We start from the raw sequence: 21,890 nt of genomic DNA on the forward strand, positions 1-21,890 counted from the left end.
TTCAAGCTGATGTGTAATCTGGACCGGTTCTGGGCTCAATGCCCCCGATACAGAGATACTGAGGGATGGAGTAAGTTTAGTTTCATTCCCATCTCCAAACTAGATACAGCGATTGTCACCATAATGTTCTGGAACGAGTCTGTCCCACCTCAAGACATCATCATATGGCTCAAGAGACATTGCACCCTCATGTCAGACATGACTAAGACCAGGGATGAGGATGGGATCTGGACCGGGGGGTGGAGGGTCCTGGTTAAATTACACCAACACCAGAACATCACCCATCACCTCCCCAACTCATTCTTTATCGGCAGAGAGAAGGGTGTATGCTTTTATTTTGGTCAGCCCAGGTTATGCTTTAGGTGTGGAAGATCCGGTCATGTGGCGAGTAACTGCACCACAGTGAAGTGCACCCTGTGCGGGGACCTCGGCCATGTGAGCGCCAACTGCAAGACCATCAGGTGCAACCTTTGTGGTCAGATTGGTCACCCCCATAGGGACTGTCCTGAAGCCTGGCACAACATCTGTAGGGACCTCCCCGATGAAGACCTGATGGAAGGGGCAGATATACCAGAGGAGGAGCAGGAGGAGGAGGCCCTATTGTCAGGGTCAGTTCAAACGGTACCAGAGACCCCTGACATTGGTGGTAGTGCCCCGGACCACCCAGAGATAGCTAACATTGAGGGGGACATGGAGGTAGTGGAGCAGCCTGCAGAGCAGCCAGTGCCTGTCCCTTCTCCTGACCCAGCACCAGCACCTACCACTGGGGATAATAATAGTGCTGTTAAAAAGAGGAAAAAGGACAGGAGCACCAGAAAACCTGAGACTGCATGGACCACTGTCCAAAAACCCTCTAAAATGAAAGTACAGAGTCAGGCTGATGTTACCGTAACCACTAATAGGTACAGCGTACTGTCCGAGTCAGATGGAGAGGAGGAGATAGAGAGAGAACTGAAACGCATGATGGAGGAGTATGATGATGATCCAAGGGGGGATCCTCCCACAAAAAGGAAACCGCTTCATGCCGAGTCTCAGTCTGTATGGGATATGGAGATTAGTAGTCAGCAAGACAACTCTGACTCTGATCTATGATGATGGGGATGCTCTTTCTATTTCTTCTTCTGATGGCAGACTTCCATCTTTCTGTGATCTCCAGCAATGTGAATAGCATTAGGGCTAGAAGGACCAGGCATGTTGTATATGACCACCTGAAGTATCTCGAGGCCGATGTATATTTCTTGCAGGAGACCCGTTTAAACACCTTGGGTCTCCTGCGAGAGGCGGAGAGAGATTGGCAGTCTGGTCCTTCCTTTTGGTCGCTGGCTGTGGAGCCTTATGCCGGGGTCTCTATCTTGTTTAACACCCATGATGTCACCATCCACAGACTCACCGAGATATCGATGGGACGGTGCCTGCTGCTAGAGGTCACCATCAGAGGCAGAAGACTCCGGCTCATTAACATCTATGGCCCACAGACAGTGACCGAAAGGACTCAGCTTTTTAACGATGTAAAGCCTTATCTATTCACGTCTATTCCTGTCATCATGGCTGGGGACTTTAATGCCACCACTACCACCAGGGACAGGAACGGTAGGCCCCTTACCAGAGACTGTAAGGTCCTTAATAGTATAATTCAGCAGTCTGGCCTGTCTGATGTTTTTGTACAGGGTGGTAGGAGTCCTAAGTTCACCTACACTTGTGCAGGACGCAGCAGTAGGATAGATCTCGCTCTGGTGAGTCCTACTGAAGCCATAAGGGAAAGAAGGGAAAGAACGGTCCCATACTCCGATCATTTGGCCTTATATTTTTGTTTGGGTGCCAATAAGTATCCTGATGTTGGTAGAGGGCTATGGAGACTAAATTCTAGTCTATTAGATGACAATTCTGTTGAGGAATACTTGCACTATTTTTTCCAGAACCAACTTGACAGAGTGGATTTTTATGACAACATGGCCGACTGGTGGGAGGACGTCAAGGAGGAGATCCGATCCCTCTTGCAGAGACTGTCAATTAAGAAAGGGAGAAGTAAGTACAGCCAGTATCTGAGACTGCGGAAAGAATTGGAGTCGCTCTATTCGGCGGGTGGGGATGACCAACAAAGGATTGACCGGCTGAAATCTGAGATAAGACAGTATCAGTACAGTAGGTACACCTCCCTGGTAGTCGAACGTGACTATGGCACCCGAGGGGCACCGGATCCATTTGAGAATTGCCGGGAGCGTGTGGAGAAAAAACTGATCGCAGGTCTCACTGACTCCCAGGGTGTTTTACAAGAGTCTCGGGAGGGAATCCTGGGGGTGGTGAGATCGTACTATACTGACTTGTTTCAGAAGAAAGCTTTGGATAAGGAAAAAGTGACCCAATTCTTGGAGGCAACTCCAGGCCCTGACACTAGAGAATTGGACTTTTCTCCTTTAACAGCAGAAATAACGGTGGAGGAGATAAAAGAGGCTATTGATAAGTTAAATCTGAAGAAGGCACCAGGTCCTGATGGGATAACAGCAGAATTTTATAAGAAGTTCAGAGACCTCTTAGCTCCAATCCTCGTGAATATTTACAGAAATTGTCTAGAAAATAACCTGATGCCTCCATCCATGAGGGTCTCATCGCTAATTCTGCTGTCCAAAGGTAAGGAGCCTAGCGACATCAAGAACTGGAGGCCGATCGCCCTCTTGAATGTTGACAGAAAAATTTTGGCAAAAATTCTATTCTGTAGATTAGTCTGTTTGTCCCCGGCACTGTTGGCAGGCTCTCAGTACGGCACAGTAAGAGGGCGGAACATCTCTGGAGCAGTCCTCTCGATAAGAGAGATGTTTGAGAGATGTAAAGCTCTGAGGTGTGGGAGATATGTTGTAGGTCTGGACCAGGCTAAAGCCTTTGACAGGGTTGATCACGATTATCTATGGGCCACTTTGTCAAAGTACGGTATTCCGGGACAATTTATAGATTGGCTGAGAACTTTGTACAGAGAGGCAAAGAGCTTTCCTCTGATCAATGGTTGGCAGGGGGACACTTTCAGGGTAGAGGCAGGGGTGCGACAGGGCTGCCCCCTGAGTCCACTTCTGTATGTGTTTGCCATCGATCCGTTCCTGAGATCACTGCAGCGGTGTGATTTTCAGGGGGTGCCGGTCCCCCATTGCTTGCCCCTGGATGTTGTTGCCTACGCGGATGATGTGACTGTGGTGATATCTGAGCCTCGTGAGGTGGAGATGTTATCTGCAGCCATCAGAAGCTACTCAGAGGCCTCCGGGTCTCTGGTCAACCTAGAGAAGAGTCAAGCTTTCTGGACATTGGACACTGCTCCTGGCTTTGATCTGCCACAGTTTGCAAAGGCCTCCACCCATATTAAGATCCTTGGGGTGAAATTTGGGAGGGAAGATAATTCCAAGTTAAATTGGGAAGAGAAGTTGGATACCGGAAATGTAAAGGTTCAGCGATGGAAGAACTGGAGGCTGACCTATAGAGAAAGGGTTACTCTGATGAAGACTTACCTGGTCCCTGTCTTCCTCTACGTCTCTGTCGTCTTTCCTTTGCCAGAATCTTTCTCCGCTAGGCTCTTTAGCCTGTTCTTCCAGCTTTTATGGGGGAACAGGTTGAACCCAGTAAAAAGAGGGATAACCTACCTACAGAGGAGAGAGGGTGGACTGGATATGTTAAATCCAAGGGTGTTCTTTGACTCCATGTTTCTGAAAGCTAATTTTGGTAACTTGGACTCAAACCACAGTCTCCTGTGGGTAAGTAGTGTCAGGGACTGGATATTGCCTTTTGCAGAATCTTGGGTGCGAGGCGGCAGTCTCAAGAGGGGTCGGTGGACTCCTGGCTTTCTCCCCCAGTATCTGGAGTATGGAATAAGGTGTCTGAAGAAATGGGGTATAGACAAAGGTTTTATTGAGAGTAAGACCAGGAAAGATCTGTACTCCAGAGTCTGTAGGACCTTCTATTGTTTACAGCTGGCAATTCCAGACTGTCCAACCACCACCCTAAAGGACAGTCTGAGGTTTTTGAATGGTCGGAGGCTGCCCTATAAGTTCTGTGACATCGCCTGGCTGTCATTACAGGGAAAGCTCTTTGTCAGGGGAAATCTAAAGTTTCTTAGTGTGGCAGACCGTATGTGTCCCCTCGGGTGTCAGACAGAGGAGACTATGGTCCACTTTATATCAGAGTGCTGGGGTGGACGGAACATCTGGCAGGACATATCCACCAAGCTAAGAATCCCATCACTGCAGTCCCTTCAGTACCCAGAGATCCTGTATGGTATAAGATCTAATGTACATAACATCAACCAGGAGACCATGTATATAGTTATCCAAGTCATTAAATACTATCACTGGCACATGAGAACCAGAGTGTCCATCCACAGCGAGCCATTCTACCATGATAAAGCCATAAGCCTCATCATGTCAGAACTCAGGTGGATCCGGTCACTAGAGGTCAAGAAAAAGAGCCAGAATATAAGACTCTGGAGGAACATCCATCTAGACTGATTGTAATATGCGATTGTATCTGTTATATATATATATCTTTTTTTTTTTTTTTTTTTTTTTTTTTTTTTTTAAGCCAAAATAGACTTTTAAGTTACAGTTAATCTAAATTTTATTTTTATGAACATGTATGATTTATACTGATGACCTTTAATGTTGATTTATTTGATGGAAAAGTATTTATGTATTTATGTTTGTTTTATACTAATAAAAATTGCCCCCTATGTACAAGAATATAACTACTATAATACTGCCCCCTATGTACAGGAATATAACTACTATAATACTGCCCCCTATGTACAGGAATATAACTACTATAATACTGCCCCCTATGTACAGGAATATAACTACTATAACACTGCCCCCTATGTACAGGAATATAACTATTATAATACTGCCCCCTATGTACAGGAATATATTTACTATAATACTGCCCCCTATGTACAGGAATATAAATACTATAATACTGCCCCTATGAACAAGAATATAACTACTATAATACTGCCCCCTATGTACATGAATATAACTACTATAATACTGCCCCTATGAACAAGTATATAACTACTATAATACTGCCCCTATGTACATGAATATAACTACTATAATACTGCCCCAATATACAGCAATATAACTACTATAATACTGCCCCCTATGTACAGGGATATAACTACTATAATACTGCCCCCTATGTACAAGAATATAACTACTATAATATGCCCCCTATGTACAGGAATATAACTACTATAATACTGCCCCCTATTTACAGGAATATAACTACTATAATACTGCCCCCTATGTACAAGAATATAACTACTATAATACTGCCCCTATGTACAGGAATATAACTACTATAATACTGCCCCCTATGTACAGGAATATAACTACTATAATACTGCCCACTATGTACAGGAATATAACTACTATAATACTGCCCCCTATGTACAGGAATATAACTACTATACTACTGCCCCTATGAACAAGAATATAACTACTATAATACTGCCCCTATGTACAGGAATATAACTACTATAATACTTCCCCCTATGTAAAGGAATATTACTATAATACTGCCCCCTATGTACAGGAATATAACTACTATAATACTGCCCCTATGTACAGGAATATAACTACTATAATACTGCCCCCTATGTACAGGAATATAACTACTATAATACTGCCCCCTATGTACAGGAATATAACTACTATAATACTGCCCCCTATGTACAAGAATATAACTACTATAATACTGCCCCCTATGTACAGGAATATAACTACTATAATACTGCCCCTATGTACAGGAATATAACTACTATAATACTGCCCCTATGTACAGGAATATAACTACTATAATACTGCCCCCTATGTACAAGAATATAAGTACTATAATACTGCCCCCTATGTACAGGAATATAACTACTATAATACTGCCCCCTATGTACAGGAATATAACTACTATAATACTGCCCCCTATGTACAAGAATTTAACTACTATAATACTGCCCCTATGTACAGGAGTATAACTACTATAAAACCGCCCCCTATGTACAAGAATATAACTACTATAATACCGCCCTCTATGTACAGGAATATAACTACTATAATGCTGCCCCCTATGTACAAGAATATAACTACTATAATACTGCCCCCTATGTACAAGAATATAACTATTATAATACTGCCCCCTATGTACGATAATATAACTACTATAATACTGCCCCCTATGTACAGGAATATAACTACTATAATACTGCCCCCTATGTACAGGAATATAACTACTATAATACTGCCCCCTATGTACAGGAATATAACTGCTATAATACTGCCCCCTATGTACAAGAATATAACTACTATAATACTGCCCCCTATGTACAAGAATATAACTACTATAATAATGCCCCCTATGTAAAAGAATATAACTACTATAATACTGCCCCTATGTACAAGAATATAACTACTATAATAATGCCCCCTATGTAAAAGAATATAACTACTATAATACTGCTCCTATGTACAGGAATATAAGTACTATAATAATGCCCCCTATGTAAAAGAATACAACTACTATAATACTGCCCCTATGTACAGGAATATAAGTACTATAATACTGCCCCCTATGTACAGGAATATAACTACTATAATACTGCCCCCTATGTACAGGAATATAACTGCTATAATACTGCCCCCTATGTACAAGAATATAACTACTATAATACTGCCCCCTATGTACAAGAATATAACTACTATAATAATGCCCCCTATGTAAAAGAATATAACTACTATAATACTGCCCCTATGTACAGGAATATAACTACTATAATACTGCCCCCTATGTACAGGAATATAACTACTATAATACTGCCCACTATGTACAGGAATATAACTACTATAATACTGCCCCCTATGTACAGGAATATAACTACTATACTACTGCCCCTATGAACAAGAATATAACTACTATAATACTGCCCCTATGTACAGGAATATAACTACTATAATACTGCCCCCTATGTAAAGGAATATTACTATAATACTGCCCCCTATGTACAGGAATATAACTACTATAATACTGCCCCTATGTACAGGAATATAACTACTATAATACTGCCCCCTATGTACAGGAATATAACTACTATAATACTGCCCCCTATGTACAGGAATATAACTACTATAATACTGCCCCCTATGTACAAGAATATAACTACTATAATACTGCCCCCTATGTACAGGAATATAACTACTATAATACTGCCCCTATGTACAGGAATATAACTACTATAATACTGCCCCTATGTACAGGAATATAACTACTATAATACTGCCCCCTATGTACAAGAATATAAGTACTATAATACTGCCCCCTATGTACAGGAATATAACTACTATAATACTGCCCCCTATGTACAGGAATATAACTACTATAATACTGCCCCCTATGTACAAGAATTTAACTACTATAATACTGCCCCTATGTACAGGAGTATAACTACTATAAAACCGCCCCCTATGTACAAGAATATAACTACTATAATACCGCCCTCTATGTACAGGAATATAACTACTATAATGCTGCCCCCTATGTACAAGAATATAACTACTATAATACTGCCCCCTATGTACAAGAATATAACTATTATAATACTGCCCCCTATGTACGATAATATAACTACTATAATACTGCCCCCTATGTACAGGAATATAACTACTATAATACTGCCCCCTATGTACAGGAATATAACTACTATAATACTGCCCCCTATGTACAGGAATATAACTGCTATAATACTGCCCCCTATGTACAAGAATATAACTACTATAATACTGCCCCCTATGTACAAGAATATAACTACTATAATAATGCCCCCTATGTAAAAGAATATAACTACTATAATACTGCCCCTATGTACAAGAATATAACTACTATAATAATGCCCCCTATGTAAAAGAATATAACTACTATAATACTGCTCCTATGTACAGGAATATAAGTACTATAATAATGCCCCCTATGTAAAAGAATATAACTACTATAATACTGCCCCTATGTACAGGAATATAAGTACTATAATACTGCCCCCTATGTACAGGAATATAACTACTATAATACTGCCCCCTATGTACAGGAATATAACTGCTATAATACTGCCCCCTATGTACAAGAATATAACTACTATAATACTGCCCCCTATGTACAAGAATATAACTACTATAATAATGCCCCCTATGTAAAAGAATATAACTACTATAATACTGCCCCTATGTACAGGAATATAACTACTATAATACTGCCCCTATGTACAAGAATATAACTATTATAATACTGCCTCCTATGTACAGGAATATAACTACTATAATACTGCCTCCTATGTACAGGAATATAACTACTATAATACTGCCCCCTATGTACAGGAATATAACTATTATAATACTGCCCCCTATGTACAAGAATATAACTACTATAATACTGCCCCCTATGTACAAGAATATAACTACTATAATACTGCCCCCTTGCTGGGAGGTTGTGTGAGAGCAGAGCTCCTGAAGTCTCCTGATGCCTGGAGACAGCCCAGGGCGGGGCCACCCTGGGTGGGGAGATTCCCCAAGCAAGGCCCAGGCTTCCAGGCCTACACCGGGAGTGAACTCCCAAAAGCTTTCTGCTAGGGATGCAAATCCCAATGTTACTAACAGAGAAGTTTGTGGACAGAATGTTGATTTATTAAAGAAGAAACAAGACAAGGAAGTGAGTACAACAGTGAAAGCAGCGAGTCCCATGTCCATCCAGCGTGGAGGAGCACAGGTGATGCAGAGTGTGAGATCAGCAGCAGGTGCACAGCCCCCACTCCTGCACCCAGGCAGAGGAGAACATCATTGGAAAGACAAACCCTGCAAGAAAATCTGCAGCAGAGAGATGTTGTGTCCAGCATGTCCTGTCCAGGCCGCACCAGATCTGCTGTAAAGCCACAGACCAGGCCTGCACAGTGTGCACCAGCCACAGCCACTGCCAGTACAAGCAGCAAGCCTGGGGAGCCAAGGCCAGAGACAGGAGGAGGACTACAGAGACCAGCACGGCAGGTGAAGGAGACCACCCGAGCGCCTGAGCTGCAGATGGCGGAGGAGATCCCGGCACTGGTAAGGAGGATGGGGGAGCTAAGTCACCATAAGCAGATGCTGCAAATGCAGATAGACTGTATGTACAGCCTGAGGACCGCGCACCCTGAGAGCAGCGCCCTGTACAATAGTAAGCTGCAGGCGCTAAGTAAGGAGCTGGCGGTGGTGGTGAGGGACATGGACTGTGTTCTGGAGAGGATGGGACCCCTGGCCGAGTCCTATAAGAACAGGGAGCGCTTTGCCCAGCAGAAGCAGAGCTATAACCCTGGACCCCGGGACCCTGCAGCACAAGCAGAACCCGTCCCCCCAGATGCACCCCAAAAAATGTCAGTGCAAGTACTGAAACCTGCAAGCTTTTCTTTCCAGAAGGGACAAACACAAGAGCAGCCGCAGATCCCCGCAGTAGATAAAAATGCTGTAGTACCACAGGTCCCAGCAGAGACTGTGCAGCAGCAGGACAGTGGACTTCCATCCATGTGTCATGGTGATGCGGTGACCCAGGAGAACTTTACTGTTGTGGCAGTGACTGGGGACACTGGTGGACATCTTGATGTGGCTGAGGGGTCGGGGGATGGAGGGGACTCAGAGTCTATCTGGGAGGTGCAGCCACCGGAGGATAATGTACAGGTGGATGTGGGGCAGGGGGTACAGGATAATGTGTGTGATTTTCCCCCACTAACATCGAGCCCCCCAGAAGAGTCAGGTCCCTCTAGAGCTGACCCTCCCCCCAATACCCAGAGTGAGACCCGTCAGGAACCTCCCAAAAACGCCTGGAGCCGCGGCGCTCCCTCCTTCACCTCCGGCGCACACTACACAGGGCAGGCGTTTAAGAGGAGGAACGTGGTGCGCTTTAAGAACAGAGGTGCAAAGGAAGATCTCCCAGATAGGAGGTTTGTGGTGCGGGATCTCCTGTGCCGCCAGATGGGGTTCACGCCTGATGACATCCTGGCAGTCATCAACCTTCCAGACAGACAGGGCTATGATGTCAGCTTTAAGCTCATGTCCAGTCTGGATAGGTTTTGGGATAAATTACCCCGGCTTGGGGACAAGGACGGCTGGAATAAGTTTACATTTGTCCCCATATCCAGACCAGGTACTGTGGTAGTTAATATAATATTCTGGAATGAGTCTGTTCTCCCTCAGGATATTATAGTGTGGCTCAGGCGCCATTGTGATCTGCTGTCTGACCTCACTAAGAACAGGGACACTGACGGTATCTGGACTGGAGGGTGGAAGGTGCTGGTAAAACTGCGCCAATATAACAATATCACCCTGCACCTCCCCAACTCCTTCTTCATAGGGAGAGAGAAAGGTGTCTGTTTCTACCCAGGGCAGCCACGGAAGTGCTTTAGGTGCGGTAGGATTGGTCACGTGGCCAAAATATGTACTGTGGTAAAATGTAACCTGTGTGGGGAGGTCGGCCATCTCAGTGCCACCTGTGAGAAGGTCAAGTGTAATCTATGCGGTGAGATGGGCCACCCACACAAGGATTGCCCAGAAGCCTGGCATAACATCGCCAGGGACTTCTCAGATGATGAGATGGTGCAGGAGGCAGATGCCTTAGAGGAGGAGGCCCTGGTGTCGGGGCAAATTCTGACTAGGCGGGAGGTACATCAGGGCTCAGGTGAGACAGTACCGGCACCGCAGCAGTCAGACAGCGCTCAGGGGAGTGTGGAGGTTGTAACCCAGGAGAAGCCTCAGGCAGCCACCTCTGTAACATCTACTCAATATGAGGAGGTGAAAAAGAATAAAAGGAAGAAAAAAGACAAATCATCCCGAAAGCCTGAGGAGTACAGTGCGGAGCCTAAGACCAGGAGAAAGTCCATTGGTGATACTGGGGTCATGGTCCTTTCCAACCGGTTTGATGCTCTGTCAGAGTCAGATGGGGATTATGAACGAGAGCTGGAACGTATTGATAATGAGTGTGAGGTGGACATAGGGGACCCCCCAACTAAAAAGAAGCCCCCTCCTGAAGATACCGCTGTAGAGTCAGACATGGAGATAGGTGGAAGACAGGGGGACACTGACTCTGACTCATGATGATGGGGGTCACTGCTCTGCTCTTTATCATTGTAATGGCTGGGTTCTCTCTAAAAGTTGCTTCTAGCAACGTCAACAGCATTAAAGTAAGAAGGACTAGACACGCCGTGTATGACCACCTGAGATATCTGGACGCTGATGTCATCTTCCTGCAGGAGACCCGTCTGACCACCTTAGGGCACCTCCGTGAGGCTGAGCGTGAGTGGCGGTCTGGTCCTTCTTACTGGTCACTGGCTGTGGAGCCGTACGCCGGGGTCGCCATACTGTTTAACACCACAGACGTGACGGTGCACAGGCTGACGGAGGTCGCTATGGGGAGGTGCCTGGTGCTAGAGGTGACCATCCATGGTAGGCGACTCCGGCTGATCAACATCTATGGCCCACAGACAGTGACAGAGAGAATCCAGCTGTTCAATGAGGTACGGCAGTATCTATTTACCTCAATCCCTGTGATAATGGCGGGCGACTTTAATGTTACCATGACATCGGGTGACAGGTCCTCGGGCAGAGCAGTGGTCAGAGACTCCAAAGTCCTAAAGAGCATTATATCACAGGCCAATCTGTGTGATGTGTTCACCCTGGATGGTAGGACACCTAAATGCACCTACTCCTGTGCTGACAGACGTAGCAGGATTGATATGGCTTTTGTGAGTCCCTCGGAGACTGTTAGTGGGATGAGCGAGAGAGTTGTCCCATATTCTGACCATCTGGCCTTATTGTTTTCCATGGGAGCCACTAACCGCTCGGATATTGGTCGGGGGTTATGGAGGCTTAATTCCAGCGTCCTGGATGATGTCTATGTCCAGAATTGTATCCACTCCCTTTTTCAGGACCAGCTCCAGAGAGTAGACTTCTATGACAACATATCTGACTGGTGGGAGAACGTCAAGGAGGAGATCAGGTCCCTCTTAAAGAGACTGTCAGTGAAGAAGGGTAAGAGTAAGTACAGCCAGTATCTCAAGCTGCGGAGAGAATTGGAGTCACTGTATTCGGCGGGAGGGGGGGACAAACAAAAGATTGACCGACTGAAATCTGAGATAAAGCAGTATCAGTACAGCCGCTACACGTCCCTGGTGATCGAGAGAGATTACGGAAAATTGGGCGTTCCTGATCCGTATGAAAATTGCCGGGAACGTGTGGCCAAGAAATCGATCACAGGTCTCACTGACTCCCAGGGAGTTTTACAGGAATCTCGGGAGGGTATCCTGGGGGTGGTGAGATCCTACTATGCTGAATTATTTCAGAAGAAGGTTTTGGATAAAAAGAAAATGGCTCAATTCTTGGAGGCAACTCCAGGCCCTGACACTAAAGATTTGGATTTTTCTCCTTTGACAGCAGGAATAACAGAGGAGGAGGTTAAAGAGGCCATTGATAAGTTACATCTGAAGAAGGCACCAGGTCCTGATGGTATAACAGCAGAATTCTATAAGAAGTTCAGAGACCTCTTACCTCCGATCCTTGTGGATGTATTTACAAATTGTCTAGAGAATCACCTGATGCCTCCATCCATGAGAGTGTCCTCCCTTATTCTGCTGTCCAAAGGTAAGGAGCCTAGTGACATCAAGAACTGGAGGCCGATCGCCCTCTTGAATGTCGACAGGAAGATTCTGGCAAAAATTCTATTCTCTAGATTAGTCTGTTTGTCCCCGGCACTGTTGGCAGGCTCTCAGTACGGCACAGTAAGAGGGCGGAACATCTCTGGAGCAGTCCTCTCGATAAGGGAGATGTTTGAGAGATGTAAAGCTCTGAGGTGTGGGAGATATGTTGTAGGTCTGGACCAGGCTAAAGCCTTTGACAGGGTTGATCACGATTATCTATGGGCCACTTTGTCAAAGTACGGTATTCCGGGACAATTTATAGATTGGCTGAGAACTTTGTACAGAGAGGCGAAGAGCTTTCCTCTGATCAATGGTTGGCAGGGGGACACTTTTGAAGTAGAGGCAGGGGTGCGACAGGGCTGCCCCCTGAGTCCACTGCTGTATGTGTTTGCCATAGACTTGTTTCTGCGATCACTACAGCGGTGCGATTTTCAGGGGGTGCCGGTCCCCCATTGCTTGCCTTTAAAGGTAGTCGCCTACGCGGATGATGTGACTGTGGTGATATCTGAACCTCGTGAGGTGGAGATGTTGTCTGCAGCCATCAGAAGCTACTCAGAGGCCTCCGGGTCTCTGGTCAACCTAGAGAAGAGTCAGGCTTTCTGGACATTGGATACTGCTCCTGGCTTTGATCTGCCACAATTCGCCAAGGCCTCCACCCATATTAAGATCCTTGGGGTTAAATTTGGGAGGGAAGATAATGCCAAACTAAATTGGGAGGAGAAGTTGGAAACCGGAAATGCAAAGGTTCAGCGATGGAAGAACTGGAGGCTGACCTATAGAGAAAGGGTTACTCTGCTGAAGACTTACCTGGTCCCTGTCTTCCTCTACGTCTCTGTCGTCTTTCCTTTGCCAGAATCTTTCTCCGCTAGGCTCTTTAGCCTGTTCTTCCAGCTTTTATGGGGGAACAGGTTGAACCCAGTAAAAAGAGGGATCACCTACCTGCAGAGGAGAGAGGGTGGGCTGGATATGTTAAATCCAAGGGTATTTTTTGACTCCATGTTTCTGAAAGTTAATTTTGGTTGCCTGGACTCAAACAATGGTCTCCTGTGGGTAAGTAGTGTCAGGGACTGGATATTGCCTTTTGCAGAGTCTTGGGTGTGAGGCGGCAGTCTCAAGAGGAGCCGATGGACTCCTGGCTTCCTCCCCCAGTATCTGGAGTATGGTCTCAGGTGTTTGAAAAAGTGGAGAATAGATAAGACATATCTGGAGAATAAGACCAGGAAGGAGCTGTACACTAATATCTGTAGGACCTTCTATACATTACAGCCAGCTCTGAGGGACTGCACAACGGCCACCCTGCAGGAGAGTCTGAGGTTCCTTAATGGACCGAGGCTTCCAGCCAAATTCTTTGACATCGCCTGGTTGTCTCTGCATGGGAGGCTTTTCGTCAAAGGAAATTTAAAATTCCTGAGTCTTTCTGACCGTTTGTGCCCCTTAGGATGTCACCAAGAGGAGACTATGGAGCATTTTACCACCGAGTGCCCGGGAGGGAGGCAGATATTGCAGGAGGTGTCCCGCAGGCTCAGAATACCACGTCTACAGTCTCTCAGATACCCAGATATCATCTATGGGGTAACATCACACATAACGGACATTGACCGGGGGACCATGTACCTCATTATCACCATCATTAAGTATTACCACTGGCACAACAGGACCCGAGTCTCCATCCACAGCGAGACCTTCCAGCACATGACCGCAGTCACACTCATCATGTCTGAGCTCAGGTGGATCCGATCCATAGAGATTGGGAAAAGTGATGGGAATAGAAAGTTATGGAGGAATTTATGTCTATACTGATGCATCATGTAATTCTGTTTATTTCTGACTTTTTTCCCTTAAACCAGTGATGGACATTTAAGTTATTACAAATGTAATTTTGATATATGATTTATTGTAAATTCTGATAAGAATGTATAATGTATTTTGTTTGTTTTTACTAATAAAAATTGCCCCCTATGTACAAGAATATAACTACTATAATAATGCCCCCTATGTACAAGAATATAACTACTACAATACTGCCCCCTATGTACAGGAATATAACTACTATAATACTGCCCCTATGTACAAGTATATAACTACTATAATACTGCCCCCTATGTACAGGAATATAACTACTATAATAATGCCCCCTATGTAAAAGAATATAACTACTATAATACTGCCCCCTATGTACAGGAATATAACTACTATAATACTGCCCCCTATGTACAAGAATATAACTACTATAATAATGCCCCCTATGTACAAGAATATAACTACTACAATACTGCCCCCTATGTACAGGAATATAACTACTATAATACTGCCCCTATGTACAAGAATATAACTACTATAATACTGCCCCCTATGTACAGGAATATAACTACTATAATACTGCCCCCTATGTACAGGAATATAACTACTATAATACTGCCCCCTATGTACAGGAATATAACTACTATAATACTGCCCCCTATGTACAGGAATATAACTACTATAATACTGCCCCTATGTACAGGAATATAACTACTATAATACTGCCACCTATGTACAGGAATATAACTACTATAATACTGCCCCCTATGTACAAGAATATAACTACTATAATACTGCCCCCTATGTACAAGAATATAACTACTATAATACTGCCCCCTATGTACAAGAATATAACTACTATAATACTGCCCCTATGTACAGCAATATAACTACTATAATACTGCCCCCTATGTACAGGAATATAACTACTATAATACTGCCCCCTATGTACAAGAATATAACTACTATAATACTGCCCCTATGTACAGGAATATAACTACTATAATACTGCCTCCTATGTACAGGAATATAACTACTATAATACTGCCCCCTATGTACAGGAATATAACTACTATAATACTGCCCCCTATGTACAGGAATATAACTACTATAATACTGCCCCCTATGTACAGGAATATAACTACTATAATACTGCCCCCTATGTACAGGAATATAACTACTATAATACTGCCCCTATGTACAGGAATATAACTACTATAATACTGCCACCTATGTACAGGAATATAACTACTATAATACTGCCCCCTATGTACAAGAATATAACTACTATAATACTGCCCCCTATGTACAAGAATATAACTACTATAATACTGCCCCCTATGTACAAGAATATAACTACTATAATACTGCCCCTATGTACAGCAATATAACTACTATAATACTGCCCCCTATGTACAGGAATATAACTACTATAATACTGCCCCCTATGTACAAGAATATAACTACTATAATACTGCCCCTATGTACAGGAATATAACTACTATAATACTGCCTCCTATGTACAGGAATATAACTACTATAATACTGCCCCCTATGTACAGGAATATAACTACTATAATACTGCCCCCTATGTACAGGAATATAACTACTATAATACTGCCCCCTATGTACAGGAATATAACTACTATAATACTGCCCCCTATGTACAAGAATATAACTACTATAATACTGCCCCCTATGTACAGGAATATAACTACTATAATACTGCCCCTATGTACAGGAATATAACTACTATAATACTGCCACCTATGTACAGGAATATAACTACTATAATACTGCCCCCTATGTACAAGAATATAACTACTATAATACTGCCCCCTATGTACAAGAATATAACTACTATAATACTGCCCCCTATGTACAAGAATATAACTACTATAATACTGCCCCTATGTACAGCAATATAACTACTATAATACTGCCCCCTATGTACAGGAATATAACTACTATAATACTGCCCCCTATGTACAAGAATATAACTACTATAATACTGCCCCTATGTACAGGAATATAACTACTATAATACTGCCTCCTATGTACAGGAATATAACTACTATAATACTGCCCCCTATGTACAGGAATATAACTACTATAATACTGCCCCCTATGTACAGGAATATAACTACTATAATACTGCCCCCTATGTACAGGAATATAACTACTATAATACTGCCCCCTATGTACAAGAATATAACTACTATAATACTGCCCCCTATGTACAGGAATATAACTACTATAATACTGCCCCCTATGTGCAGGATTATAACTACTATAATACTGCCCCCTATGTACAAGAATATAACTACTATAATACTGCCCCCTATGTACAAGAATATAACTGCTATAATACTGCCCCCTATGTACAGGAATATAACTGCTATAATACTGCCCCCTATGTACAGGGATATAACTACTATAATACTGCCCCCTATGTACAGGAATATAACTACTATAATACTGCCCCCTATGTACAGGAATATAACTACTATAATACTGCCCCCTATGTACAGGAATATAACTGCTATAATACTGCCCCCTATGTACAGGGATATAACTACTATAATACTGCCCCTATGTACAGGAATATAACTACTATAATACGGCCCCCTATGTACAAGAATATAACTACTATAATACTGCCCCCTATGTACAGGAATATAACTACTATAATACTGCCCCCTTGGTGTCAGTTGTTCTCACCTGTGTACAAATACAGGGAAGACGAAATCTGAGTCTTTGATTTGTTTCTCTGCTTTTGTTATTCTTTCTCCCAGCGCGAATCCTTGAGCCCATTCCACCGTCTTCCCGAGGGGCAGCAGGTTACCTGGAGGAGTATTAGAGGGCGGTTAAAGATTTCTAGTTAAGTCCTAAAAAATGTCCTTGGAATCCATAACACTTCATTGGGTTTTACCCTGCTGTATTCATCCATCAAGAGACATCTAAACATGTTTCAGTGGGCGCCAGATTCATGAAGAAAATGGACCAGAAATGCTGAATCTGGCGCCCCCTGCCCACTACACAGGACACTGCACATAGTACACCCTGCACATAGTACACCCCCTGCACATAGTATACACTGCACATAGTACACACTGCACATAGTACAAACCCTGCACATAGTACACACCCTGCACATAGTACACACTGCACACAGTACACCCTGCACATAGTACACACACCCTGCACATAGTACACACCCCCTGCACATAGTACACACCCCCTGCACATAGTACACAAGACCCTGCACATAATACACACTGCACATAGTACACACCCTGCACACAGTACACCCTGCACATAGTACACACTACACAGGACACTGCACATAGTACACACTACACAGGACACTGCACATAGTACACACCCTGCACATAGTACACACTGCACATAGTACACACTACGCAGGACACTGCACATAGTACACACTGCACATAGTACATAGTACACACTGCACATAGTACATAGTACACACCCTGCACATAGCACACCCTGCACAAAGCACACCCTGCACATAGTACACCCCCTGCACATAGTACACCCCCTGCACATAGTACACCCCCTGCACATAGTACACCCCCTGCACATAGTACACCCCCTGCACATAGTACACCCCCTGCACATAGTACACCCCCTGCACATAGTACACCCCCTGCACATAGTACACCCCCTGCACATAGTACACCCTTCACATAGTACACCCTGCACATAGTACACACTGCACACAGTACTCACTGCACATAGTACACAATGCACATAGTACACCCTGCACATAGCACACACTGCTTATAGCACACCCTGCACATAGTACACACCCTGCACATAGTACACACCCTGCACATAGTACACACCCTGCACATAGTACACACCCTGCACATAGTACACACCCCCTGCACATATTACACACCCGCTGCACATAGTACACACCCCCTGAACATATTACACACTGCCTGCACATATTACACACCCCCTGCACATAGTACACACCCCCTGCACATAGTACACACCCCCTGCACATAGTACACACTGCACATAGTACACCCCCCCCTGCACATAGTACACCCCCCCTGCACATAGTACACCTCCCCCTGCACATAGTACACATTCCCCTGCACATAGTACACCCCCCCTGCACATAGTACACCCCCCCCTGCACATAGTACACACTGCACATAGTACACCCTGCACATAGTACACACCCTGCACATAGTACACACCCCCTGCACATATTACACACCACCTGCACATAGTACACACCCCCTGCACATATTACACACCCCCTGCACATAGTACACACCCCCTGCACATAGTACACACCCCCTGCACATAGTACACACCCCCTGCACATAGTACACACCCCCTGCACATAAGACACACTACACAGGACACTTCACATAGTACACACTACACAGGACACTGCACATAGTACACACCCTGCACATAGTACACACTGCACATAGTACACACTAAGCAGGACACTGCACATAGTACACACTGCACATATTACATAGTACACACCCTGCACATAGTACATAGTACACACCCTGCACATAGCACACCCTGCACATAGCACACCCTGCACATAGTACACACCCTGCACATAGTACACACCCTGCACATAGTACACACGCTGCACATAGTACACACGCTGCACATAGTACACACGCTGCACATAGTACACACTGCACATAGTACACACTACACAGGACACTGCATATAGTAAACACTGCACATAGTACACCCTGCACATAGTACACACGGCACATAGTACACCCTGCACATAGTACACACCCTGCACATAGTACACCCTGCACATAGTACACACCCTGCACATAGTACACACTGCACATAGTACACACTAAGCAGGACACTGCACATAGTACACACTGCACATATTACATAGTACACACCCTGCACATAGTACATAGTACACACCCTGCACATAGCACACCCTGCACATAGCACACCCTGCACATAGCACACCCTGCACATAGTACACACCCTGCACATAGTACACACCCTGCACATAGTACACACGCTGCACATAGTACACACGCTGCACATAGTACACACGCTGCACATAGTACACACCCTGCACATAGTACACACTGCACATAGTACACACTACACAGGACACTGCATATAGTAAACACTGCACATAGTACACACGGCACATAGTACACCCTGCACATAGTACACACCCTGCACATAGTACACACCCTGCACATAGTACACACACTGCACATAGTACACCCTGCACATAGTACACCCTGCACATAGTACACACCCTGCACATAGTACACACCCTGCACACAGTAGACCCTGCACAATATACACTCCCTGCACATAGTAAACACCCTGCACATAGTACCCCCTGCACATAGTACACCCTGCACATAGTACACCCTGCACATAGTACACCCTGCACATAGTACACCCTGCACTTAGTACACCCCCTGCACATAGTAAACATTCTGCACACAGTACACCCTTCACATAGTACACCCTGCACATAGTACACCCTTCACATAGTACACCCTTCACTTAGTACAACCCCTGCACATAGAACACACTGCACATAGTACATATTAAACATAGCACTCACCCTGCACATAGTACACCCCCTGCCCATAGTACATCCTGCACATAGTACACACCCCCTGCACATAGTACACACCCTTTGCACATAGTACACACCCCCTGCACATAGTACACACCCCCTGTACATAGTACACTCTGCACATAGTACACACCCTCACATAGTACACACCCTGCACATAGTACACCCACTGCACATAGTACACCCTGCACATAGTACACACTGCACATCGTACACACACTGCACATCGTACACACACTGCACATCGTACACACACTGCACATAGTACACACACAGCACATAGTACACACACTGCACATAGTGTACACCCTGCACACAGTACACACTGCACATAGTACACCCCTTGCCCATAGTACAACTCCTGCCCATAGTACACACCCCCTGCCCATAGTACACACCCCCTGCACATAGTACACACCCCCTGCACATAGTACACAGCCTGCCCATAGTACACCCCCTGCACATAGTACACACCCCCTGCACATAGTACACACCCCCTGCACATAGTACACACCCTGCACATAGTAAACACACCCTGCACATGGTACACACACCCTGCACATAGTACACACACCCTGCACATAGTACACACACCCTGCACATAGTACACACACCCTGCACATAGTACACAGCCTGCCCATAGTACACCCCCTGCACATAGTACACACCCCCTGCACATAGTACACACCCCCTGCACATAGTACACACCCTGCACATAGTACACACACCCTGCACATGGTACACACACCCTGCACATGGTACACACACCCTGCACATAGTACACACACCCTGCACATAGTACACACCCCCTGCACTTAGTACACACCCCCTGCACATGGTACACACACCCTGCACATAGTACACATTCACTGCACAGAGGTCAAAATTATCATCTTGGATGGTAGAATGGAAGGAAAGCACAAGAGATGAGACACCATCCTCCTGAGCCTCCTTTTTCACCTGCTGCAGGTAGACTGGGCGGAGCTTTTCAGTAGTGGATCACCTGCTGCAGCTCTCCTGCATCTATGTAGTGACTCTTTTCATGTAACCTGTGACACCAGTTGTACATTTTTCTGCTTCTTTTATTTCCTTTATTCTTTGATAACTGACTGGGGGCCTATTTATTTCCACTAACCGGCATTACCATTACCGGCAGGAGACTCTTTGGCAGAGCAGATGGTAATTACTCTGTGTGGTTGAGGCGCCTACGACCTTCTTACTGCAAGTAATTTGTGGGTAGTGGCAGTGAGTTGGTCTGGATGCTGAGTAAATTTAATGTAGGGACGCCATCTTGTTTATGTAGGCGGAGCATAAGGTCTTATTTCTGGGACTCCATAGAGTAGGTGCACCCCTTGGCTGGACTCGAGAGAGGGAGTTCATCACATAATCTGATAAAGCATTGAAGATTTTATTTGCCCATTTATTTGTTCCATTGGTGTCGAGACAACCTGTTCCATGGCACAGACCTGCAATGTGATCCATAGCTACAAGAATCTCCAGGGCTGAGCTGCATTGGATTTTTTTTCAATATATTTGCTTCTCTTGGTTATTGGTGACCGCCTGGGGTCCATATCCACCCAACACAACCACCAACCACCACATTGTAATCTCCCTGGAGGAGGTCCAGCACATCAGGAAGCTGGAGACCCAAAGACACTGGCCAGGGGGTAACATTATCTGCACTGATGCTGACAAGATGGCGGGAGGTGATGGAGGACGGAGAGGTGG

General features: G+C 44.8%; 1 protein-coding gene across 1 annotated transcript in view; it reads right to left on the reverse strand.

Annotated features, from left to right (window-relative positions):
* Window positions 1-21,890, reverse strand: part of LOC140076249 (uncharacterized) — a 39,035-nt gene that overhangs the window by 14,386 nt on the left and 2,759 nt on the right. The window contains exon 2 of the mRNA XM_072122779.1: window positions 17,246-17,369. Coding sequence (XP_071978880.1) covers window positions 17,246-17,369 — 124 coding nt within the window. The remainder of the gene's footprint in view (window positions 1-17,245; window positions 17,370-21,890) is intronic.

Source organism: Engystomops pustulosus, chromosome 8 (genome assembly GCF_040894005.1).
Source record: "Engystomops pustulosus chromosome 8, aEngPut4.maternal, whole genome shotgun sequence".
Taxonomy (NCBI): domain Eukaryota; kingdom Metazoa; phylum Chordata; class Amphibia; order Anura; family Leptodactylidae; genus Engystomops; species Engystomops pustulosus.